This window comes from Balaenoptera musculus, chromosome 13 (genome assembly GCF_009873245.2).
Source record: "Balaenoptera musculus isolate JJ_BM4_2016_0621 chromosome 13, mBalMus1.pri.v3, whole genome shotgun sequence".
NCBI lineage: Eukaryota > Metazoa > Chordata > Mammalia > Artiodactyla > Balaenopteridae > Balaenoptera > Balaenoptera musculus.
Genome location: NC_045797.1, coordinates 58591725 through 58616667, shown reverse-complemented (window position 1 = coordinate 58616667; position 24943 = coordinate 58591725). Strand labels below are relative to the sequence as shown.

The 24943-nt window shown below is 39.0% G+C and overlaps 2 protein-coding genes and 1 pseudogene across 4 annotated transcripts in view; all 3 read right to left on the bottom strand.

Annotated features, from left to right (window-relative positions):
* CDKL4 (cyclin dependent kinase like 4) overlaps positions 1 to 19299 on the bottom strand; it is a 49882-nt gene extending 30583 nt beyond the window's left edge. Inside the window, exons 1-2 of the mRNA XM_036874096.1 lie at positions 19219 to 19299; positions 1066 to 1287 (exon numbers count right to left, since the gene is read on the bottom strand). Of these exons, the coding sequence (XP_036729991.1) occupies positions 1066 to 1233 (168 nt within the window). The 5' untranslated portion in view covers positions 1234 to 1287; positions 19219 to 19299. The remainder of the gene's footprint in view (positions 1 to 1065; positions 1288 to 19218) is intronic.
* Positions 2518 to 3388, bottom strand: LOC118906509 (annotated as a pseudogene).
* Positions 19300 to 23094: 3795 nt separating the features above from the next.
* MAP4K3 (mitogen-activated protein kinase kinase kinase kinase 3) overlaps positions 23095 to 24943 on the bottom strand; it is a 198008-nt gene continuing 196159 nt past the window's right edge. For all 3 annotated transcript variants that reach the window (XM_036872293.1, XM_036872294.1, XM_036872295.1), the window contains one exon: positions 23095 to 24547. In XM_036872293.1, coding sequence (XP_036728188.1) covers positions 24460 to 24547 — 88 coding nt within the window. In that variant the 3' untranslated portion in view covers positions 23095 to 24459. The remainder of the gene's footprint in view (positions 24548 to 24943) is intronic.

Genomic DNA, 24943 nt, shown 5'->3' with positions numbered 1-24943 from the left:
ACTACTGAAGCCAGTGCAGCTAGAGCCTGAGCTCTGCAACAAGAGAAGCCACCGCAATGAGAAGCCCGCGCACCGCAACGAGGAGTAGCCCCCGCTCTCCGTAACTAGAGAAAGCTGCGTGCAGCAACGAAGACCCAATGCAGCCAAAACTAAATAATAAATAAAAAAATAAATTCGTAAAAAGAAAGAAAGTAAAGGTCGGCTGTGGCTGTGTGTTCTTGAGGAGATCACAGTTTTGTTGTGCAAAGTGGGGTCCACAGACGAGCAGCATCTCTGCCGTCGGGGAGTTTGTCAGAAGCGCAGAATCTCAGGGCGACCCCAGACCTCGACTCAGAATCTGCATTTCAGCAAGGTCCCCAGGGGATTCTGATTCAGGTTTATGTTTGAGAAGCACTGCCCTCTGCCTCAGTTTCCTTCCCGATAAGATAAGCGTGCTGAATGAGAAGCATCTCTAAGATTTCTTACTGCTCTAAAATTGTACGATTTTTAGGATAGGAAAAAATTTACATTGAGAACTTGTGAATCTTGCATGTCAAATCCTATCAGAGTAAAAACAACTTAAAACCTTTGTGTAAAATGTGTATACGTAGCTGGGGGTGATATTCAATATGTCTAGGAACCAGTGTCGCGCAGGCGGGGACCAATCCATGAGGATGCCCACAGGGGCCCTGGCACGGTCCTATGGGCCCCTCTGCGCCACAGGATGCTCTTTTCCTTGCTGGTTTATGGGGGAGAAGGACTTGGGCAGGCGTCGGGGCTGGGGTTGTGGTGGGGAGGGCCAGGGCTGAAGGGGAGGGTAAACACCGGGATGAGGGGACTTAGGACAGCGAATATTTACCAACCAGAGCAGGACTTCAATTTTAACAGTCTATAGCTGTGCTCATAATATCACTTAAACATCAGAGCGGCCAAAGTCCAAAGTGATGATCAATTTATATATTGCTGATACAAAGAAATTGAAGTCCAATGGGGAAAAAAAAATCACTTTAAAATTCTTTGTAATTTTGGCATACCCATTTCACCCAGTACCGTGATATTACAGATGTACAGAGGAAGTTAACCTACCTTCAACATGCGTATTTCTCTTAGAGCTATTTTCTTAACCACAGGATCATCTTCGGAGTCCACAAATTTTTTAATAGCTACCACTTGTCCAGAGGTTTTGTTTCTGCATTTGAATACAACCCTATAAGACCCCTCTCCAATCTTAGCTAATTTTTCATACTTTTCCATTTGAGTCGAAGTGACTTAATACTGTATTGATTGACTTACAGTACAGTGTTGCACCTGGAAAATAAAATGACTCAGTTTAACCACGTTACCAAGGACAGCGCTCTCACAGTTTACTATGTAAAACTAATTTGCCCAGGACGCCAAAGGTTTATTTCTACTTAATTTTAAATACACTTAAAAATATCTGGACATCTATACTTGTGCTTCTCTTCATAATCGAATGACTCTTTTGTCTTTTTTTTTTTAATGGCAAAGTCTGACCCAAAGTTTTAGTTTGTAATTTCAGCATGTATCTCATGCAGTTTGGGGAGCATCAAACTAAATCTACAATCGCCAGAAACCTTTGTTACAGTTGAATGCACATTAACTAAAATGTGTACATTTTTAGTGTTCATGATAAATGCAGATATGACCTTATTACACTTTTGGCATTCTTTAAGAAAGCACATTAAGCTTTAATATAGAAATATTTAGGGGCTTCCCTGGTGGCGCAGTGGTTGAGAATCTGCCTGCCAATGCAGGGGACACGGGTTCGAGCCCTGGTCTGGGAAGATCCCACATGCCGCGGAGCAACTAGGCCCGTGAGCCACAATTACTGAGCCTGCGCGTCTGGAGCCTGTGCTCCGCAACAAGAGAGGCCGCGATAGTGAGAGGCCCACGCACCGCGATGAAGAGTGGCCCCCACTTGCCGCAACTAGAGAAAGCCCTCGCACAGAAACTAAGACCCAACACAGCCATAAATAAATAAATAAATAAAAGCTCCATGTAACATGTCAATTATTAAAAAAAAAAAAAAAAGAAATATTTAGGTTACACTTGTGCTCAAGTAATAATAAAACATTTGTTCTTTTTGCTCTCATACATTCTCTCCTCAGGAATGGCCCATCTCCTGCACGCTTGGAGCAACCTTTGGCTACGTGGCTGGCCTTGTTACTTCACCACTCTGGATATACTGGAATAGAAAGAAACTTACATACAAGAACAATTAATTGGAGCAAAGGGAGAAGATATTTCTTTGTGCAGATTCCATAAAGACTGCAGACATGTATATGGTCTAAGCCAGGCAGTTCCACTTAACAGCACTGTTTTTTATGTAGTTACAACACGATGTGATTGTAGCTTTTTAAACTATGAAACCCCTGAGAGATTGTACCTTCTAGTTGAAATAAAGTATTTACAATAGATTGTGGCTTCAGATGCTGTTTGTTGCTTCTTGGACCTTTAAGAAACATTCTTAATCAACTTTATAGAATTCTGAGGACAGGGTTTGTTTGTTTGTTTGTTTTTTCCTTTCAAGTTTTAAACTGCTTCATTATTTATAAGAGGTCTGGGTATAGCTTTAGCATTTCATATGCTTTCTGAGAGAAATGGACAGTTCACTTGGCCACTGAAGACGTTTCTCACGTAATTAAACAACAGTTTATACATCTTGATCCTATTCTTTTTTTTACTGTGTGTTTCTTTGGAGTTAAAATGGCTATGATAGCCTCATCAAAAACAGTCTTCAATCCCTTCTGGGTTAAAGCTGAACATTCCACAGAGCAGCACGCACCTATCTCTTTCGCTAGTTTCTGTCCTTGTTCCACACATATAGGTTTTTCCTTCCTATCATTCAGCCTTGCTAAAGTTTTGGGGTCATCTCGGAGATCAGTCTGAGTTCCTATTAATAAAAAGGGTACATTTGGTGCGTATTCCTCAAGTTCTGGTACCCCCTCCTCTTTCACATTTTGAAATGAGGCTGGATTTACCACAGAGAAGCAAGCCTATAAGGAAGACATCAGTCATTGGGTAAGATAAAGGCCTCAGCCCATCATAGTCTTCCTGTCCGACTGTGTCATGGAGTCCCAGGAGGTACTGCTTGTCCCCTACGGTGTCGCCGACTGCGCAGTGGTCGAAGACGGTGGGCACGTACTCCTCCGGGAAGGCGTCGTTGGCAGAGCTCATGAGTAGGCACGTCTTGCCCACCGCCCCGTCGCCGACCACCACGCACTTGAGCATCAGCGCGCCGGGCCCGTGAGCCGTGCTGCGGCCGGCCGGCCTCCGGGCGTGGTCCCCCCGGAGCCCCCGCCCCGGCCCCGGGCTCAGCCCCAGCCCGCCTGGGGGGTCCGCCGCCGCCGCCGCTCAGTGCAGCAGGGCCGACCCCCCGGCCCCGTGCAGCGGCTCCCCCCGCCCGAGGGGAGGGGGCGGCGGGCCCGGGGCGCTGCCGCCGCCTCAGTCGCTGCCCGGATCCCCGCCCGGGCCCCGGTCGCCGCGCCCGCCAGCTGCCCCCGCCGCTCGGCGCCCGCGCCCTCTCCCCGGCCCGGCCTCCCCAGGAGGAAACGCTGGATCGTAAGCGACTCTTTTGTCTTTTACTAAAGATTCATAGGGGAGGGAAAAGCACGACTGTTGCCTCCATTTTCTGAAGCCTTGTGGGGGAAAAAAATATATCTGGACATTATTTCGTTCATTTAGTTCAGTCCTACGCAGTCATTCCAGCTACTGCAAAGATTCCACATATGTTTCTTACAATGGGTCTGTGTGTACTTCGGCTGAACTAAAAGAATTTATGGACAGGAAACTTATCCAATCTATTGTTGCCATTATCTTCAAGAAAATGATTAAAATATGATGCTGTAAAACCCAGCTGAAGGAACACTGCATACTCTGGTGTACGGTGTTTATCTTTTCCCTTCTAACCCAGGTCAATACTGCAGAGACTAGGAAGAGTAGCGAACAGGACATGGTACCAAGTGCTCTACTGCCACCTGGTGGAGAGAAGAAAGAGGGCTGTTGAACAAAGCAGCCATTAAAAACAAAAACAAAATCTTTTTGGAGCATCATTTATTGCCCTTAGCTTTTATATGTATGAAGGAACGGATCCTTAAATTCTTAGATCCTAAAGAAAATACTAATAAAGCACAAAAATGAGGGCAGCTTTCTCTAATTCATCATGGATGTTTTCATATATATCCATAGGGACATCTATGGAAATACTAGGTTTGAGTTTTCTGTCTTGCACCATGCATTCATAAGTTTTGTGGTAACTGGTTTACATGCTAAATAACAAATAAGGCCAACATAATTAAATATATCCATCGAGCAATTAAAAATACACAAATTCTAGTCTCAAAAAATCCCACCTCAGAATCTTGTTGATATAATCTAATACTAACAATAATAGGTAGCAATTAAATAACATTGTTCTACACAAATTACAAATAATCTGCACAAATATTTTATGAAGTAGGTGTTATTTTTATTCAATTATACAGATGAGAAAACAGGCACAGTGAACCTAGCATGGAATGAGAATCCAGGCAGTCGGGTTCCAGAGATCACAATTTGAATCACTATACTGCCTTTCAGTGAATTCAAAGGAATGCACAATTTGAAGACCACTTTATCCAGGTATTAGGAGTAATGAAATGTCAAGTGAAAGAGCTGACCACTTTAAAAAATTCTCATGTTTCAAATGAGTACACTTTTTTTTTTTTTACTTCACTATTATTCAGTGTTTTCCACCTACAGATTATCTCAGTGGAGAAAGAAACCATCTACTCTCGCTTGCAACCATAAAAACACACAACTGGGAAGATAAAGGACTACTTACTGCACTATTTTACAAATGCTATTTCTTTGTTGTTGTTGTACATTCTATTTTCTCTTATAAAAGGAAGAAAACTTAAGCATACACACTCAAGTAACACATGGAAAATCCATCACAGATTATATTCTGAAAACTATTAATTACACTGTAGTTTAAAATAGGTATTATTATCTTAAAGGTATTTAGGGCTTCCCTGGTGGTGCAGTGGTTGAGAATCTGCCTGCCAATGCAGGGGACACGGGTTCGAGCCCTGGTCTGGGAAGATCCCACATGCCGTGGAGCAACTAGGCCCGTGAGCCACAATTACTGAGCCTGCGCGTCTGGAGCCTGTGCTCCGCAACAAGAGAGGCCGCAATGGTGAGAGGCCCGCGCACCGCGATGAAGAGTGGTCCCCACTTGCCGCAACTAGAGAAAGCCCTCGCACAGAAACGAAGACCCAACACAGCCATAAATAAATAAAGAAATAAATAAAAAAAAAATTAAAAAAAAAAGGTATTTAGATATAAGCATGCATACATTTGTCTTTCTGTAGCCTAGTAATAGGTGACTGGGAGGAGGACAGAAGAAACTAGGCATTTGCCTTAGAAAGTTATTGGTATAAACTTTGTAGATTTATGAATTTAACCTACTTGATAGGTACTATGGTTACTGAGGGAAATTTTGAATATGCCAAAAACTTAATTATGAAGCTTTAGTCTTCGTGTTATTTTCTTTCCTCAAGTAGGTGATCTGATATACTGATCTATGATTTTCCTTTTCTTTCAACAGGTTCAATAATGACTGATTGCTCAGGCTAATATTTAGATCTCTGTCACATCAACCATACTCTTGAAAACAATAAAATAGAGCACCAGAAAACAGTACTTTATCTGGTAACATCTCAATATTATCTGTTTTCTAAAGCCCTTATATGTTCATGGAAGATGAAACTAAATACACAGGCAGGAGTTAGAACAAGGTAGGAATTCCACAAAGGAACTTATGGCTTTAATTCCAGTTTACTAGGACGCCACCAGCGTCTATAGGAGCAGTAATTCCTGATCTCTTAAAAGAGGTCCAGACCAAATATCTCACTGTTTGATGAACATCTCTACACGAATGGACAGAACCACCTCAAAATCAGTACATTCTAAACCAAATGCCTTCTTTCTTATCCTCTGCCTTTACCCAAAGTTCACAAACCTGCTCCTTATTACACCTAAATGGCCTGTCAAGATACGTACGGTGAAAACTTTGAGGCAGCCAAGGGTAGCGACAGCTGCTTAAATCGAATCTCTCTTCATGTACCTTTCACAAAGCTACAGAAGTCAACCAGAACAATAAAACCACATAAACCCAATGCCTTCAACATTACAAGAAGACAGGGGAATCTACAAACTTAAACAGAAAAGTAAACCCCCAATTCTGGAAGAGATATCTCTTGAGCTGCCATTATAAGCCCTTGCAGAGAGCAAAGATAGGAGTGGGATGGGATCTGGAAAAACTATAAAGAAGAGAGAAGAGGACTTCCCTGGTGGCACAGTGGTTAAGAATCCACCTGCCAATGCAGGAGACATGGGTTCAAGCCCTGGTATGGGAAGATCCCACATGCCACAGAGCAACTAAACCCGTGTGCCGCAGCTACTGCGCCTGCGCTCGAGAGCCCGCAAGCCGTAACTACTGAGCCCACATGCCACAATTACTGAAGCCCGCGTGCCTAGAGCCCGTGCTCTGCAAAAAGAGAAGCCACCACAATGAGAAGCCCACGCACCACAACAAAGAGTAGCCCCCTCTCAGCGCAACCGGAGAGAGCCCGTGCGCAGCAATGAAGACCCAACGCAGCTAAAAATAAAAATAAAATAAATTTTTAAAAAAAAGAAGAGAGAAGAGAAAAAGAAGGGCCTAAGATAGACTTAGAATCACTCCTCAGAAGAGAAAAGTACATTACAAGTGCAAAAGTACTGAGAGTGTCCTGGTGGATCTGAGCATTCACTATAGGGATGTGACTTAAAAGTACAGGGTGGGCTTCCCTGGTGGCGCAGTGGTTGAGAATCTGCCTGCCAATGCAGGGGACACGGGTTTGAGCCCTGGTTTGGGAAGATCCCACATGCCGTGGAGCAAATGGGCCCATGAGCCACAACTACTGAGCCTGCGCGTCTGGAGCCTGTGCTCCTCAACAAAAGGCCGTGACAGTGAGAGGCCCACGCACCGTGATGAAGAGTGGCCCCCACTTGCCACAACTAGAGAAAGCCCTCGCACAGAAATGAAGACCCAACACACCCAAAAATAAATAAATAAATAAATTAAAAAAAAAAAAAGAAAAAAAAAAGTACAAGGTATCCAGGAGGCATCAGTCAGGGTGCACTACTCCTGGGGAAGAGAAGAGTAAGTGGGAAGGGTGAGGCATAAGGGAGAGGCTTATCCAGTCTCTGTTGGAGACTAGAGAAGTGAAGGGAAAAAGAAACAAGAGGATAAATTCACAACCCTGCAAGACAAAAGAGAATCCCCAAACTGAAGGAAATGCAAATCTTCCTCTCACCACTAAGAAAAAAAAAAAGCACTATCCATTAAAGAAAGTGCACTTCGGTACAGTGACAGAGTAGTTTCCCTTGAACTAGGATGGCTGTCATTTACTGCAAGCCAAAACCTGCCCAAGAAATAAAATAGAGGAAAGCAATCTCCATACAAAGCTATTATTAGAAGAGAATAGAAATGAGAATTAAATATCTCTGCTGACAAAAACCATTCCAGGGAGTTCCCTGGAATAGTGATTGATAAGTGAGTAAAAAAATAGGTTGAGGGATTTCCTTGGCAGTCCAGTGGTTGGATTGCAGAGCTTTCATTGCTGTAGCCCTGGTGCAATCCCTGGTCAGGGAACTGAGATCCCGCAAGCTGCACAGCATGGCCAAAAAAAATCATTCCAAAAAAACCTAACCATGAAGCGTAAGAAAACTAACACAATATCTCATTTAAATATCCTCTAACAATCATTTGGAGACAGGAAGAGCCACTTTAAATTGGAAACTCAGGTACTTCCCTGGTGGTCCAGTGGTTAAGATGCCGCGCTGCCAACGCACAGAGCGTGGGTTTGATCCCTGGTTGGGGAACTAAGATCCCACATGCTGTGCGGCGTGGCCAAAATACATAAAATAAAGTTAAATTTTAAAATAAATTGGAAACTCAAATAATAAGACCAAATGTTGATGGAAAAATAAAATGATAGTTGATTGAACTCAGGAAAGAAATACAAGAGAAAAGAAAAAAATCTCAGTAATAGAGACTAAATAACAAGATGCCAACAGGAGAATAGAAATAAAAATTTAAAGTACAGGTTTCTGGTAACTGAAAAAAAAAAAGAAATAAAAATTTAATAAGAGGAATTAAAGAAAGGCAGAATAGCAGTTAAGAGAATAAAAATGAGGGGGAAAGAAGGAAGAGAGTTTAGAGAGAAAGTGGTTGAAATGGAAGACATGCCAAAAAAACACAACAAAGGTATAACTAGAGTTCCTTAAAAAAGAAAACAAAACAATGGAACAGAACCAATATTTGAAACTATAAACCAAGAAAAATTTCTGGAAATAAGATCTGAATGTACACATTGAAAGGCCTATCAGGTAGTTGGCTAAATTGACCCAGAACAACCAACTCAGAGATATGTTTGAATAAAACTATTAAGATAAAGAAAATATTCTCATAGCCTCCAGACATAAAGACTAAATAACTTCAGTGTAAGAGAATTAGAGTGACATCAAACTTATCAAGAGCAACATACAATGCAAAGTGAAAATGCAGCAGCATTTTGAAGAAATTCAAAGGAATAAAGTGAAAACCAAGGATTTTAACTCAGCCAACCTGTCGTTCAAGTATCAAGGTTATAGATAAGGAGTTTAAAACATGCAAGAATTCCAGGAATATTATATTCATGAGCCCTTCTTAAAAAATCTATGAGGATAACTTTCACCCAACCAAGAGTTGATTGGGAAAACTTCAGCAAAAGGATTTATAGTGAACATTTAATGTATTCAATTAAAGACTAAAACAAAGGTAGGTACATAAGTGGAAGAATAATACATAAGGAAAACAACTTATAGATGTTATAAGTTTTGATAATGTAGGAAGTAATGCAACTAAAAATATGTTAAAAGAATGGAGAAGAAGGAAAACAGAATAAGTTCACTGATAACTGAATAAGTGGGAATAAAAAAATACCATTTAAAAAAAAAGACAAACCAGAGAATAAAAGGTTAAATAAGAAAACAAGGACTAAGAGCATTTTTTAAAAAGTATTAGTCTAGGGAATTCCCTGGGGTCCAGTGGTTAGGACTTAGCGCTTTCACTGCTATGGCCTGGGTCTAATCCCTGGTCGGGGAACTAAGATCCTACAAGCCGCATGGTACAGCCAAAAAAAAAAAAAAGTATTAGTCTAAAGGTAACTACTTAAACAAAAATACAAACTTTCCTAAATACTAAAAGAAATTAAAAAAATAATCCAACGCAACACATAAACAGGAAATTTAACATTCTGTACATAATAATTATAACATAAAACAATACAGCAGAATAGGGACCACAATAAGTTGTATCAATAAATATGAATGGGCTTCACTCATTTATTAAATGAGAAAGATTTTCAATTTGGCTCACAAAGCAAGGTGTATGCAAGAGACACACCTAAAATAAAGTGATTCAGAAAGGTTAAAAATAAAAAGACAGGCAAAGGTATACAGGACAAATGGAAACAATAAGAAAGGAGTTTGTGATCCTGGTGTCAGACAAGGTAAAATTAAAGCTAAGAAAGTATTAAATATGACAAAAGGGGGCAGTTTTTAATGCTAAGAGCAAAAATTCACAATGTAGATATAATAGCCCCCAATAACACAGCAATTACTGTTATAAAGCAGAAACTGTAGGACATGCAAGGAAATGTATAGAAACAAATTAATAATGAGAGACTTAAACACATCACTCAGTAAAAGACAAGGCAAGTGAACAAAAATATTTAACTATGTAGAAGACCTAAACAAACAATGTAACCAGTAAAGTAAATCTTTAGGAGAAATATACATTGAATTCTACACTATGATAATCTGGAATATACCTTCTTCTCAAACACACATGGAATAGCCACAAAAACTGACTATATATTAGGTCACAAAGAAAGCATCAGGAAGTTTCAAAAAGTAGAAATAACATTCTGATCATAAAATATCAAACTAGAAATTGGAACAAAATTTAAAAGCATAAATAAAAAAAGATCTTCTACCTAGAAACTAAAAAGCTTTCTATTAAACACCTCTTGGGTAAAGAGGGAAACACAAACTAAACTAATAAAATTTTAAAAAATGATAAAGAAAATACAACATATAAAAATCAATGAGACACATTTAAAGTAGTGGTTCTCAACTAGTGGTTTTGGCCCCCAGGGGAATTTTTCAGCATTTGGAGACATTCTGATTGTTATGAGTATGCAGAGGCCAGGAATGCTGCTAAACATTCCTCAAGGCACAGAACAGACCCCCATGTTACAGAATTATCTGATCCAAAATGTCAATAATGACATGGCTGAGGTACCCTGACATAAAGCAGTAAGGAGAAGAAAAGCCAGAGATCAAAACGAACATATAGAATAAAAGATAAAAGACGAAAAATTAACAAATTAAGTTCAAAATTTAAAAATATAGAAAAGGAACTATACAAAATAAACCAAAATAAAGCACAAGAAAGGAAACAATAAACTGAAACAGAAATTAATAAAGCAGAGAATACAAAAAATAGTAGATCTAATTAATAAACCCAAATCCTGCTTCCTTGAAAAATTTTAAATAGACAAATCATTAACTAACTTAATGAAGGAAAAAAGGAGAAACAACAACAATATGCAAAATAAGAAATGACAAGAGGGAATAACCATCAAAACAGAAGAACTTTTAAAAAATCGTGAGACTATTTTGCAGGCATCTATGCAAATGAATTTGAAAACTTGGATGAAATGGATAATTTCCTAGAAAAATAGAGGTTACCAAAATTTGCCCAATTAGGGATTGAGAATTTAGACTGGTTTCAGTATAGGAAATAAAGTTACTTAAAAAAAAAAAAAAATCCCACAAAAAAGCACAAGGGGTCAGACTTTGACTATGGTGGGGTAAGGAGATTGGCAAATCTTCTTCCTAAAACACACGTATAAGACCAAGCAAAACTCTCCAAAAAACAAAAACAAAAATAAAAACAACAATTTTAAGGATCTGGAAATCGAGCAAAAGCAATAAGCAAATGGAGAAGTATTTATTTATAAGCTGCTACAACCCCACTTAAGAACAGTGGGAGTCAGTGGCTTCTTGCCTGAGGCTGCTGCCATCCATCATCTACCCCTGTACCTTGGCTCAGTGAGTGTAGTAGTATTACCAGTGTGGACTGGCCATGAGCCAGCAGCCTCCCTCCTGAGGGGATGTGTTTGATATGGCTCAGATGCTGAAAACCTGTGACAACAATGTCAGTGAAATGCTTAAAAATTCAGTATGAAACAAATGGGAAAGAAACCAGTTTTTCAAGACTGAAAATGTGGTCCTAGTTGGGGTGAGGTGTAGAATAGCCAGAAATTTATGGGAAGATCCTAAAAATGAAAGAACCATAGAAGGGCTAGATTAACATTCCACACACCTCTGGCTAACTGGGAAAATATGGGCATACATAGGGAAGACCTGAGAAAGCTTTGAGAAAAGTTAAAGCTGGGCAGGTTTGAGGATGACTGAATTCTGAATGCACTCTCCAACCCACAGGCTGATCCACTAGAAGAGATGAAAGACTTATGGCTGGAGGTGTTTGAGTACCACCACTGCCAAAATTATTGGTGACCACTAAGCTATGCAGACAGTGGTGACTTCTAGAAAGCCAGGCTAAAAAAATTAAAAACTGAACAGAAACATTAGCAGCCATACACTTGGGAGGAGATAGATTCTGGAATACAGGCAGTTTGCAAAAACAAAAATCAACCCATTAAAAAAAAAAAATCCTCAGGGGAGAAAAATCAGAATCCAGAATTTCTGGATAATATTTATCCAAAATGTCTAGTTTTCAATAGAAAAAAATTATGAGACATGCTAAGAAAAAGGAAAGTGTGACCGATACTCAGAGAAAAGGTCAATAAAAATGAATTCTGAGGGGATCCAGGTGTTGGATTTTGCTGACAAAGACTTCAAAAGTAGCTATTATAAATATGATCAAATAAGTTATGCAAATTATAATTTAAATAATTAAAGGAAAATATGACAACAATGACTCAATAAATAGGGAATCTCAACAGAAGAATGAAAAGTATAAAAAAGAACCAAATGGAAACTTTAGAGTCAAAAAATACAATGGAAATGAAAAAATTCAATAGATGGATTCAACAGCAGATTTGAGATGGCAGAAGACAGAATCAGTAAATCTGAAAATAGATTAACAGAAAATGACCAATATCAAAGAGAGATAAAAGACTGAAGATGAGCAGAGCCTCAGAGACCTGTGGGACAAAACTCAATAGTAATGAGGGACTTCCCTGGTGGTACAATGGTTAAGAATCTGCCTGCCAATGCAGGGGACATGGGTTCGAGCCCTGGTCTGGGAAGATCCTACATGCCGTGGAGCAGCTAAGCCTGTGCGCCACAACTACTGAGCCTGGGCTCTAGAGCCCGTGAGTCACAACTACTGAAGCCCGCACGCCTAGAGCCCATGCTCCGCAACAAGAGAAGCCACCACAATGAGAAGCCCGCGCACCACAATGAAGAGTAGCCCCCGCTCGCCGCAACTAGAGAAAGCCCGCACACAGCAATGAAGACCCAATGCAGCCAAAAATAAAATAAATAAAATTTTAAAAAAAATCAATAGTAATGAGATTCTCAGAAAGAGAGGAGTGAGAGAAAGTGGCAGAAAAAATATTTGAAGAAATAATGGCCAAAACCTTTTTAAATTTAATGGAAAACACTAATTACAGATTCAAAAGCTTAATAAATCCCCAAATAGGATAAACACAAAGAGATCCGTACCTAGATATATCATAGTCAAACTGCTGAAAACCAAAGACAAAGAGACTATCTCAGAAACAGTGAGAGAATCATTCACATACAAGGGAACAGCAATATGCTTACTGACTGACTCATCATCAGAAAAACAATAGCAAAAAATCAATAAAACAAAAATTTAGTTCTTTAAAAAGATCAACAAAATTAATGGACCTTTATCTAGATGGACTAAGAAAAAAGAAAGAAAAATTACTAAAATCAGAACGACCCTACAGAAGTTAAAAAGATTAACAGAGAATATTATGAACAACTTTATGCAACCACATTACACAACTTGGTTGAACAAATGCCTAAAAAGATACAAAATACCAAAGTAACTCAAGGAAAAATAGAAAATCTGATTACACCCATTAAAAATAAAGAAACTGAATTGGTAATTAAAAATCTACCCACAAAGAAAAGCCCAGGCTCAGATGGCTTCATAGATAAATTCTACCAAACATTCAAAGAAGAATTAATACCAATCCTTCACAAACTGTTCTAAAAAACAGAAGAGGGAACATTTCTCAACTGCTTCTATAAGGCCAATATTACCAATACAAAGTCAGAAAAAGAAATCACAAGAAAACTACAGATCATTATTCTCATAGACACAAGAATCCTCAACAAAATAATTAGTAGAAACACATAACATGGATATATGCCATGACTATGAGGGATTTATCTCAGGAATGTAAGAATGGTTAATATCTGAAAATCAATAATGTAAAACACCATATTAATAGAATAAAAGACAAAGGACATGATCATCTCAGTAGATATGACAAAAATCCAACAACAATTCACAATAAAAATCTCAACAAACTGTAAGAGAAGGGAATTTCCTACAGGGCATCTGTGAAAAACCTACAGTTAACATCATGCTTAATGGTGAAAAACTAAACCTTTTCCCCCTAAGATTGAGGAAAAAGATGTCTGCTTTCACCACTTCTATTTAACATTGTTTGGAAAGTTCTCACCAGTGCAGTAAGTCAAGTAAAAGAAATTAAAAGTATATAGATTGGAAATGGAAAGAAAAACTGCCATTATTTGGAAATGGCATGCTACTGTATATAAAAAATCCTACTGAATCTACCAAAAGCTACTATAACTAATGAACCAATTTGCAATGTAGTAGGATATAATATCAGCATACAATAAAAAATTACATTTTTATACTGGCAACAAACAATTTGAAAATAAAATTAAAAAAACAATTCCACTCACAATAACATCAAAAGAATAAAATATTTACAGATAAATTTAACAAGTGAAGTACAAGACCTGTCCACTGAAAATTAAAACCTCGCTGAGAGTAATTGCATTAGATCTAAATAAAAGGAGAGAAATGCCACGGTCACGGATTGGAAAACTCAATAAGGTGTCAGTTCTCCATAAACTCATCTATAGATTAAATTCAATCCCTATATAAAAAATAGGCTTCTTTTTGGGTAGAAATCGACAAGATGAATCTAAGATTTATATGAAAATACATGGGACCCAGAAGAGCCAAAACAACTTGGGATAAGAACAAACTTGGAAGACTTACATTACCTGACTTCAAATTATATTATAGGGACGTCCTTGGTGGTGCAGTGGTTAAGAATCCACCTGCCAATGCAGGGGACATGGGTTCGACCCCTGGTCCGGGAAGATCCCACATGCCGCAGAGAAACTAAGCCCGTGTGCCACAACTACTGAGCCTGCGTGCCACAGCTACTGAAGCCTGCGCGCCTAGAGAACATACTCCGCAACAAGACAAGCCACCGAAATGAATTTATTATAAAGTTATGGTAAATCAAGAGAGTATGGTATTGGCTTAAGGATAGACATACACATCAATGGAACAAAACAGAGAGTCAAGAAATAAACCCTTTGATCAATGATCAATTGATTTTGACAAAGATGCCAAGGCAGTTCAACAAGGAAAGAATACTTTTTTTCATCAAACAGTGTTAGGACAATTGGGATAATCAAATAAACAAAAATAAAAACCAAAAATCTTAGATAGCTACTTCACACAATATAGCAAAATTAACTCAAAATGGATCACAGACCAAAATGTGAGAGCTAAAACTATACAACTTCTAGGAAAAAACATGGGAAAATATCTTTGTAATCTCATTAAGCAAAGATATCTAAGATATGACAACAAAAGCATGATCCATAAAGGAAAACATTGATAAAGCAGAATTCATCAAAATTAAAATCTTTTGCTTTTCAAAAAAAAAAAATGTTCCATTAAGAGAATGAAGACAAGTCACAGACGGAATAAAATATATTAGCAAATCATATATCTGATAAAAGATTTGTATCCAGAATATATAAAGCACTCATACAACTCAGTAGGAAGTCAAACAATCCAATTTAAAAATGGACAAAAGATTTGAATACACATTTCAGCAAAGAAGATGCACAAATGTCTAATAAGCACATGAAAGGATGCTATTAGCCAAGGAAAATATAAATTAAAACTACAATAATGGGACTTCCCTGGCCGTCCAGTGGTTAAGACTCTGCGCTTCCACTGCATGGGGTGCAGGTTTGATCCCTGGTTGGGGAACTAAACTCCCACAGGCCATGTGGCGTGGCCAATAAATAAATAAATAAGTAAAGCCACAATAAGAAACCACTACATACCCACTAGAATGGCTAAAATCCACAAAACTGACAATATCAAGTATTGATAAGGATATGTAGAAATTGGAACTCTTACATTAATGGTGGGAATGTAAAATGGCCCAGTCCCATTGCAAAACAATTTGGCAATATCTTAAAAGTTAAATGTAAACAGCAATTCTACTGTTCAGTATCTATCTAGGAAAAATTAAAAAATACATCTGCACAAAGACATGTTTGCAAATATGTATCAATATATATATTTTTTGGCCCGGTGGCTTGCGGGATCTTAGTTCTCCGACCAGGGATTGAACCCGGGCCCCAGCAGTGAAAGTGCTGAGTCCTAAACACTGAACCACTAGGGAATTCCCAAAATATTTATAGTATCATTATTCATAAGAGCCCCAAACTGAAAGCAAACCAATGTCCATCAACTGATGAATGACTATCCATGCAATGAAATACTATTCAGCAATAGAAAGGAACAAAGAAACTAACACAACATTGTAAACCAATTATACTCCAATAAAAACTAAAATAAAATAGAAAGGAACAAAGTACTGATACATGCTATAATGTGATAAACATTAAAAAATATATATATAATGCTATCTGAGAAAAGCCACACACACACAAAAAACACATATTATGTGATTCCATTTACATGCAATTTCTAGAAGAGTCAAATGAGCCACTGAGAAGGACACAGGATCTCCTCTGTGATATTTCTGCCAAAAATGCAAAACCTGAATATAATTATGAGGAAACAGTAGACAAAGCCAAATCGAGGACCACTCTACAAATAATTTGTCTGTGTTCTTAACAAATAAAAGACAAAGGTCAAAGTACTGTTCCAGACCGAACAGTACTGAAGAGATGTGAAAATGCAATGTAATGTGGATCTGGGGTTTGATCCTGGAATGGGGAAAAAAAGAACTATAAAGAATCATACTGGGATAACTGGCGAAACCTAAATATTGACTGTGGATCAGATATCAAATTTCCTGATTTTGGTAATCTTTACTGTGGTTATGTAAGTGTCCTAGTTCTTAGGAATTATACACTGAACTATTTAAGGATAAAGGGACATGATGTCTGCAACTTACCCTCAAACGGTACAGAAAAATTAATATGCATATATATATTTATACACCCAGAGAGAGATAGAAAGGAAATGAGCAAAATGTAAACAATTAATGAATGTAAATTTATGGGAGTTAATTGTACTATGCTTGCAGTTTTGAAATTATTATATCAAAACAGAGCTATTTTAAAAACCTATAGGGCTTCCCTGGTGGCGCAGTGGTTGAGAATCTGCCTGCCAATGCAGGGGACACGGGTTCGAGCCCTGGTCTGGGAAGATCCCACATGTCGCAGAGGGGCTAGGCCCGTGAGCCACAATTGCTGAGCCTGCGCGTCTGGAGCCTGTGCTCCGCAAGAGAGGCCGCGATAGTGAGAGGCCCACGCACTGCGATGAAGAGTGGCCCCCACTTGCCACAACTAGAGAAAGCCCTTGCACAGAAACGAAGACCCAACACAGACATAAATAAATAAATAAATAAATAAATAAAAATTAAAAAAAAAACAACAAAAACCTATAGATAGTGGGACTAAAGTTTCGAATCACTTTTTTTTCTGCATATTTCAACTAAAACAAAAACATCTTTCTCAGTCATCAGTATAATCAGGTATCATCCTTCCTCAAAAATGGCTATGGCCTCTACTGCCACAGAATAAAGTTCAAACTGTAGTATGATATTTACAGTCCTTTCCACCCTGGTCCCAAAGGACCTTTCCTTCAGTGCTTCTCAGATTCTTCCCCAAACACTTTCAAGTCTCTAAGTCTCTATGTATACCAACCGCTGCTTGGAAGGTTTGACCTCGAAATCCTCTTCATCTTTTGCAGTTCAACTCAAGTGTCTTTTCTGCTTAGCCCTTCCCAATCCCCAAAGGCAAGCTCTTTCTCTCCACACATACTGAGTTAAGTTCCCCCACTCCTTTTTTACACATTTATTATACCTGATGTGCCTTGTTTGCCCACTGTCTGGCACATAGTAGGTGCTCAACCTGTCTGTTGTAATCCTACCATAGTTTTATTCTCTAACCTTCCCACTAAATATGTATCTTTCTTCTTTAAGCAAAGGCAGTAATACATTTTGATTGTTAAAATAGTACCTGGTCAGGAAATCACGATGAAACAGTGAGATAGCTACTTGCAGGGAATAGATGAAAATGAAAAAAAAAAACAAAATATTTTTCCTAATCATTAGTCACCTTCAGTCTGAACCTATGTACCTCTCGGCTACAGGGCCTCCTGACTTCAGAATTTACCAAATATTTGAGTATTAAGTTAACGAACTTCTGTGTACAAAGGCAAAAGCAGGTATAGACTTGGGCCGATTGGTGAATATAGGAAGATAGATAAAATAGATAATTGAGTGGATTATTAAATTCTTTGAAAATTTTCTATTTAACTTCCTTAGTCTTGAGGATTTGCAAAAGGATGCACATAGAAACCGAGAAAACACTTGAAGGCAGATTATTTCCCACGATTGTATCACAAAAGCAGGTCATGAGGGCTCTAGCCAGCCTTTAAAGAATACACTGAGAGAAGAAAAACAAAATTAAGAAAGGGAGAGGAAATGGGGTGAAAAAACACATTAATTTCCTAATCTACAAGTTTAGAGAAAACTTGTGTAAATAGTGGCGTTAGGAATGAGGGGGGTGGTAAGGAGACCTTTTCAAGACCAGGCCAGACCAGTTACAGATTCTACAGGCTAAAAGTCAGTCTTCTATGTTGTTATTATTGTTTCCAGCGCAACCAAACATGCAATTATATTTAATAAAATTGACCAGGAAGATGGGCTATAAAACCATTCTGCATCTGTTTTTTTTTTTTTTAAATTTTATAGCTACTTTTATTTTTATTTATTTATTTTTATTTTTGGCTGTGCTGGGTCTTCGGTTCATGCGAGGGCCTTCTCCAGTTGCGGCAAGCGGGGGCCACTCCTCATCGCGGTGCGCGGGCCTTTCACCATCGCGGCCCCTCCCGTTGCGGGGCACAGGCTCCAGACGCGCAGCCTCAGCAGCTGTGGCCCACGGGCCCAGCCGCTCCACGGCATGTGGGATCTTCCCAGACCAGGGCTCGAACCCGTGTCCCCTGCATTAGCAGGCAGACTCTCAACCACTGCGCCACCAGGGAAGCCCCCTCTGCATCTGTTTTATAAACATAATACTGAATCGCAGAACTTCAAAAGTACACACACGTGTTTGTAAACTTGTCCTAGTGATAGTACAATCGGATTAACTAAAAGCAACCCCAGAAAACCAAAGCCCATATAATTTACATAATCCAAGAAACTAATTTTGCTTAAAAGCCTCACATTTCATGTGAACACATAACAGCTGGACGTCTGGCATAAGCCACTTGATTTCCAGGCCTCTAAACTAGTCTTGACCCTACATTTAATGACAGTGCAGCTTCTCGGCTACACAGGGGTCTCCAGCGCAGCCGCTCCGCTCCCCAGGGGCCCGCATCGGGTGGGTCGTGCGGCCAGCGGGAGTCACTGTCACCTCTAGCCCCTCCCCCCACCCCTGCCTGTCCCTCCAGAGGCCGCCGAACGGCAAGGCTGCCCGGCTCCCCTTCTCTCAGGGAACTTTCCCTTCTCTGGGAGCCTCCCTCCAGACTCCACTTCTCTCTCCATCACCCCCGGCGCCGACCCTCCTCACAGCCGGACCCCGCCCGCCGGCCGCCGCACTTACGGCGCGGACAGGGTGACGGCGACACAGTCTCGAGCAGCCTCTTCAGGCCGACTCCAGCGCGGGGCGCAGTGCGCAGGCAGCGCTGCCGGCGCAGCGACTCCCGTGCGCCACCGCCGCGGCGTCTCCCTGGCAACCGGACGCTCAGGCCGCGCGGGGCAGGGCGGCTTCCGGAGCCGGTTCCCGCGGCGGCCGCCGCAGGGGAAGCCCGCGGCCCCGGTTCAGCATCTCGGCGGGTCACCTTTGGGCCAGCCCTTAACAGCAGAGTGTGAACGCAGCAGCAGTTTCTCCTCCGAGAACCCTTTTAAGGTGCCCTGAAGGAGGCACTCGGGAAACGTTTTAACCACTTTTCCGCAACACTGTGATTATACCAAGTCCTGTTCCTATCCAAGGCCTCGGGAGCACTAAAATTAAGCAAATGTAAACGTTGAAGTTACGGAAGTTCGTTTCCCTGCCTGGGCAGAGACCTTCGGGTGGCCAGATCCTCTATTATTAATCATTACTCTTCGGTTCCGCCTTAGTGTCCAAATAGCTTTCCAGCAGACTTCTGTCGGCTTTTTGCTAACAAGCAGTTTTATGTATTACCTGTGGTGCACTGCTGCCATTTTCATAATTCAGCAAGCATCGTACTAGTTAATGTGGGGCTGATTCAGAGTGAGAGACATGCTTGCCACCCAGTGGGGAATCAAGTCAAGCAAACAAGTAATGTGATGAATGCTATATGGAGGTATAGGTATTAACAATGGAATAGATAATTTTTGCCAAAGTCTACCCTTCTTGTTTCCAAGAGGAACTTGGAAACACTATCTCTGTTGTTAATGAGCACATACACACTTTGTTTAGCATCAGTAAAATGCTCTCCATCATGCCCAGATTTAGGATGTCGATACTTGCCCTCTTCCCTCAGAGGTAACGCTTCTCCCTTTTTGTCATCTATCTTCAATTCTCCATTTCCTTCATTTGCTTAGAAATATGTTCTAATCTCCGCCCATCTTTAGAAACAAAGAAACAGAGATAAAAACAAAAACAGAAACCTTTACCTCCTTCAAGACCAAACATACTCCCAGGTAAACTTAACATCAACTTATTTCTCTATCATTTTTGCCCTCATCATGCTATTTAGGTAACTTTCTCAGTAAGGATACAAGAGATCACATAACCTTAGGTACAAATCCAATGGCTATTTTTTTTTCTTTTTCTTTTTTTTTTTGACGGCACCACGCAGCATGTGGGATCCTAGTCCCTCCACCAGGGATCGAACCTGCATCCCGTGCATTGGAAGCGCAGTCTTACCCACTGGACCGCCAGGGAAGTCCCTCCCCCTTATTATTTTTTTTTTTTGGCCAACAGCTATTTTCATCTTCATGGTATTTGATCTCTGCAGTTTCCATAACTGTTGACTATTAGAGCTACTCTTCTCATTAGAAAGCTCTTCACAATCAGGCCTATCCCTATTTTCTAGCTTCATGCCTTGTTACTCTGCTCCACACACTCTAAGCTCAGCTGCATTGAACATCACTATTCCTTGAAAAAGCAGCATTTTTGCATATGCCTTAGTCTAGCCCACAGCTCCCTACCCTGATTTTTTTCTGCACTTGATACACTCCTCTTCATCTCTCAACCACTTGGCTTATATACAACGTTCTGCACAAAGGCTTTCCTTTTCCCAAACCAGAATTAGGCACAGCCTTTTGCATTGTTCTTTAAATCTATCTTTGTTCATCCAAGTGTGCTCTTGGAATACTGCGAATGATGATTTTCCATCTTTTCCCCAGTGCCAGTAAAGAGCTTGGAACCACTGTAAATGATCAATGTATGTTAGTTAAATAATTATCTCATAAGAGCAAACTAAAAGAAAGTCTTTGTAATGAGTTTTGACTAGATGTATTTCATAAGCTTTAATTGTAAAATTAATTATATGCAAATCCTTTTATTCTTATACAAAGCACTTTGAATAAGGAAAATCCTTTTTGATAAAGTGAAAAATTAAGACAGAGAGTTAATTTCTCTTGTTGCAAAGAGACAGTGAAAATCAGAATTTGAAATCCAACTCCTGGAGAAAATAAGTCGAATTTCAGGGGAGAAATGCTAGAGTATATTTTAGAGGGTAGTGAATATACTGCATATATTCTGTGTAGTACATAGTTTAGCACAGTAGTTAAGAGTATACACTTTGAACTGAGTGCCTAGGTTCAAGTCCTAGCTCTACTACTTCCCAGCTATATTCTTGGGCAAGTTTTTTAATCTTTCTGTGCCTTCGTTTCTTCATCTGTAAAATGGTGTTAACAATACCTACCTACCTCATTGGGCTGTTCTGGGACTTCAGTGGGAGAATCTATGCAAAGCATGTGGAACAGCACAAACACAGGCATTGGGCACTTATTATTATATTTTGTATAGCACACTTTTATCCTTCTTCTAGTAATGGTGAAAAGGGATACCTATCCTTTATTTCCTGGTCTCTACTGAAACTGGGGACATACTAGCAAGATGAATGTTGCCAATAAGGCCCAGAAACAATTGATCTCATTCTTCTCAACACCAATGTCTAAGAAACTAGCTAACAAGACAGACAGCTTTAAACTTCAATGAAGATGAAACAGATCTTTTCCAACATTTCAGTCAGTGGCTCTCTTCCTTTTCAGTGAATAAAGATCCTCAATCAGAAGTTAGTGGGTGCATTCTTACTGCATTCTTAAGTGTCATCAAAGATTATTCTGAGGCAAGTGATACTTGGACCACACTCAGAAACACTGATTTAAATTCATTGTCGGGCCAGTGGTTCTCATGAAGAGCTGCACATTAAAATCATCTGTACAACTTTATAGAAACATGGGTTACTGGGCCTCTCTCTCAAAGACTGATTCCAGGGGTCTGTATACATAACACACAACCAGTTGTATACGTTATCTTCTGGAAATATTTAGAAATGCTTGACAGTTAAACGTGAAAGTTAAATTTTTTTGAGATGTGACCCTTTATATAATTTATAGGACTTGGAAACTAGAAAAAACAGTGGCCCAGAAAAAGGATCAACAACCTTGTCAATAAATGCCAAGGACAGAATATTGATTTCTTGAAAATCTTTTCCATGAGTCTGTTTTTCAAAAAACTGATAATGTTATACTGATAAAGATGTGTTTTTAAAACAGTCATTATTCAGTTATTAATGCTAAGATTAGTCAGAATGCATTTAGGCAGAGTGATAAATGTACACAACTGCTATGATTATTAACAACTGTATGATTTAGAAGTCACATTTTTAGATAAGGAAACTGTTCTGGAGTTAATTATCCAAGGTCATAACAACAGGCAGGAGCATTAACAAGAGTAGAAATGTCACCTCGTGATCCCCAACCCAGTTCTTCCCACATATAATCTTCCCCTCCTTGCCTCCAGAACTGCATTCTCCCTTCCTTTCTCTAACCCAGGAGTCAGCAAATTCTTTCTATAAAGGGTCAGATGGTAAATATTTTAGGCTCTGTGGGTAATATAGTTTTTTTGGGAAAACTGTATTTTTTGCAAAAGCAGCTATAGACAACATGCAAACGAATTTGTTCCAATAAAATTCATTTATATAAAAATAGGCATTAAGCAGGATTGGGCTGAGGAATGCAGTTTGCCGATCCCTGCTCTAACCAAAAGATTATGAATGTTTCACTAATTTTCCTGATCAGGAAACTGAAGATTCTACAAAAGATGCCCTTTTCACAAATGTGGGAAAATTACCCCTTTATGAAATTGAGGAGACAGATCAAATAAAAAATCAAGATCTGAAGGATCAGAATGGTTACTTAAGGATTTTAGAATAATTAAAAAAACTTTTTCTCCTTAATATGTCTTAGTCTTACTATATACAGATTAAGCCAGATGACAAGCTACTATACAACAGCATGTTAAAAAACATGTTTATTTTACACTATGTACAATCAGGAACATATTTAAAAGCATTGTCAATTAAAATAAATGAAGAACATAAATCACAATTTAGTTTGTTCTTTGTGTATATATTCACATTAAAATATAAAGAACATATACCAAAAAAGAGCCAAAGTGTGCATTTTTCTAAAACTTGGTATATACATATTCCACTGGAAAAAAGCAATCAAAAATGACTTTAACCAAAACTAAGTTCCTGTGATGTGTAGTAACCATTATATTGTTTATATGAGGTAGTAACTAAATTATTTTGGCCAAGTGTTAATACTCTAAATCAAAAGAAACATGAAAATGATCATAAAATAAGGCCAACAAAAGTAAAAATCCCACTAGAAATTTGAACCACTTCGCTCTTTGGAATGTTATAGTTCTTCAAAGTGATTATAAGAAACGTTTAGCGTGGACTCTTTGATAATGCTAACTTATACTTTGTGCATACTGTAATTCAGACAACTGCAGTGCTACGTACGTCACGGTACCGCTATTCTGTGATTCAAAAATTTTTTCGAAGGTATTGTTTTTAAGCACAGACAAGCAATCTTACAGGATTCTGCTGAAATATAAAAAGACCAGTTACTACAACAGGGGGTTAATTGGTTTGTTTCACATAGAAAACAATCCAAATACGTTTTAGAAAGATGCTGGGGAGCCGAATGCATATTGACAAGGTCACAGCTTACTTTTGTGACTTAACACATCACATATCAATACTTTGTGCAAATATAAACACACCAGTGTACTTGCATTAAAATTAAAAACAAGATTATAAAATGATTACAGCCTCCATTACAATTTTAAAAGTTACAAGATTTATCTTCATGTTACTAAATTACATATAATAAAAATACAATAGTGTTAAATGTACGGTTTCATTGCCAGCATCCCATTTTGTAATATAGCCGCACCCAAGAATATACTAAAGGATTCTTAAAATATTAATCCCAATTGCATTTTCATCAACATTTACATCTGTACAGATAAGACACTTAACTTGTACATCTCATAAAATACATTATCTACATAAATTCTTAGTGTATGTCTTCAGCAATATGAAGTTTCACAGAAAAATACTGCCTATATGTACAAAGATTACATAACAGTGAATTAAGCACTTGTGTGGTTCAATATGCTAAATATATCCATACCACTTAAAACAAAAAATTTCCCCATCTTGTCTCATGCCACAATAAATTACAAGTAACTGAAGCCAGGTAACTGCAGCTTTTGTACAGGTTCAAGCATCCGTTAATGTTGCAGTGGTAGTGTTCTTTCTCTCTAGAGTTAACTGTCAAAGCACAGCATTTCTCAGTAACTGTTTTCATGACCTGCGAGGATGTATAAATTGCTATTTGCTGTGGGGTTGTCGGTTGGCCTACTTTCCAAAACCACGACCCTAAAATAACAAAAAACAAACAAAAAACATATAACAAAACAAAGTTATTCTTGAAAACTAATGTTAGCAGAAAATTCTTCCACTGCTTCTTCATTGTATGCCTCTAATAAATGCTCCTTATCTGATATGTGGGCAGAAACCATGTGCAAATCGCTATGATTGAACAGTCAGCTCCAGCTCTGGGAAGTACACCTTTGTTGCCCACCACCTCCCACCTCTAAGCCAGTGCTGTCCTAAGAGTCAGAGGGGTAAAATCTGTACTAGGAATAAGTTGGGGGAACTTAATTCTTATCATGAATTCTAAAAACAATCTGTAGTTCAAGAATCAGAAAGTAAATCAGAATAGAACTCCAAATCCTATTGGTACTAAAACTGAAAACTTTTCTGTTTGCTAGC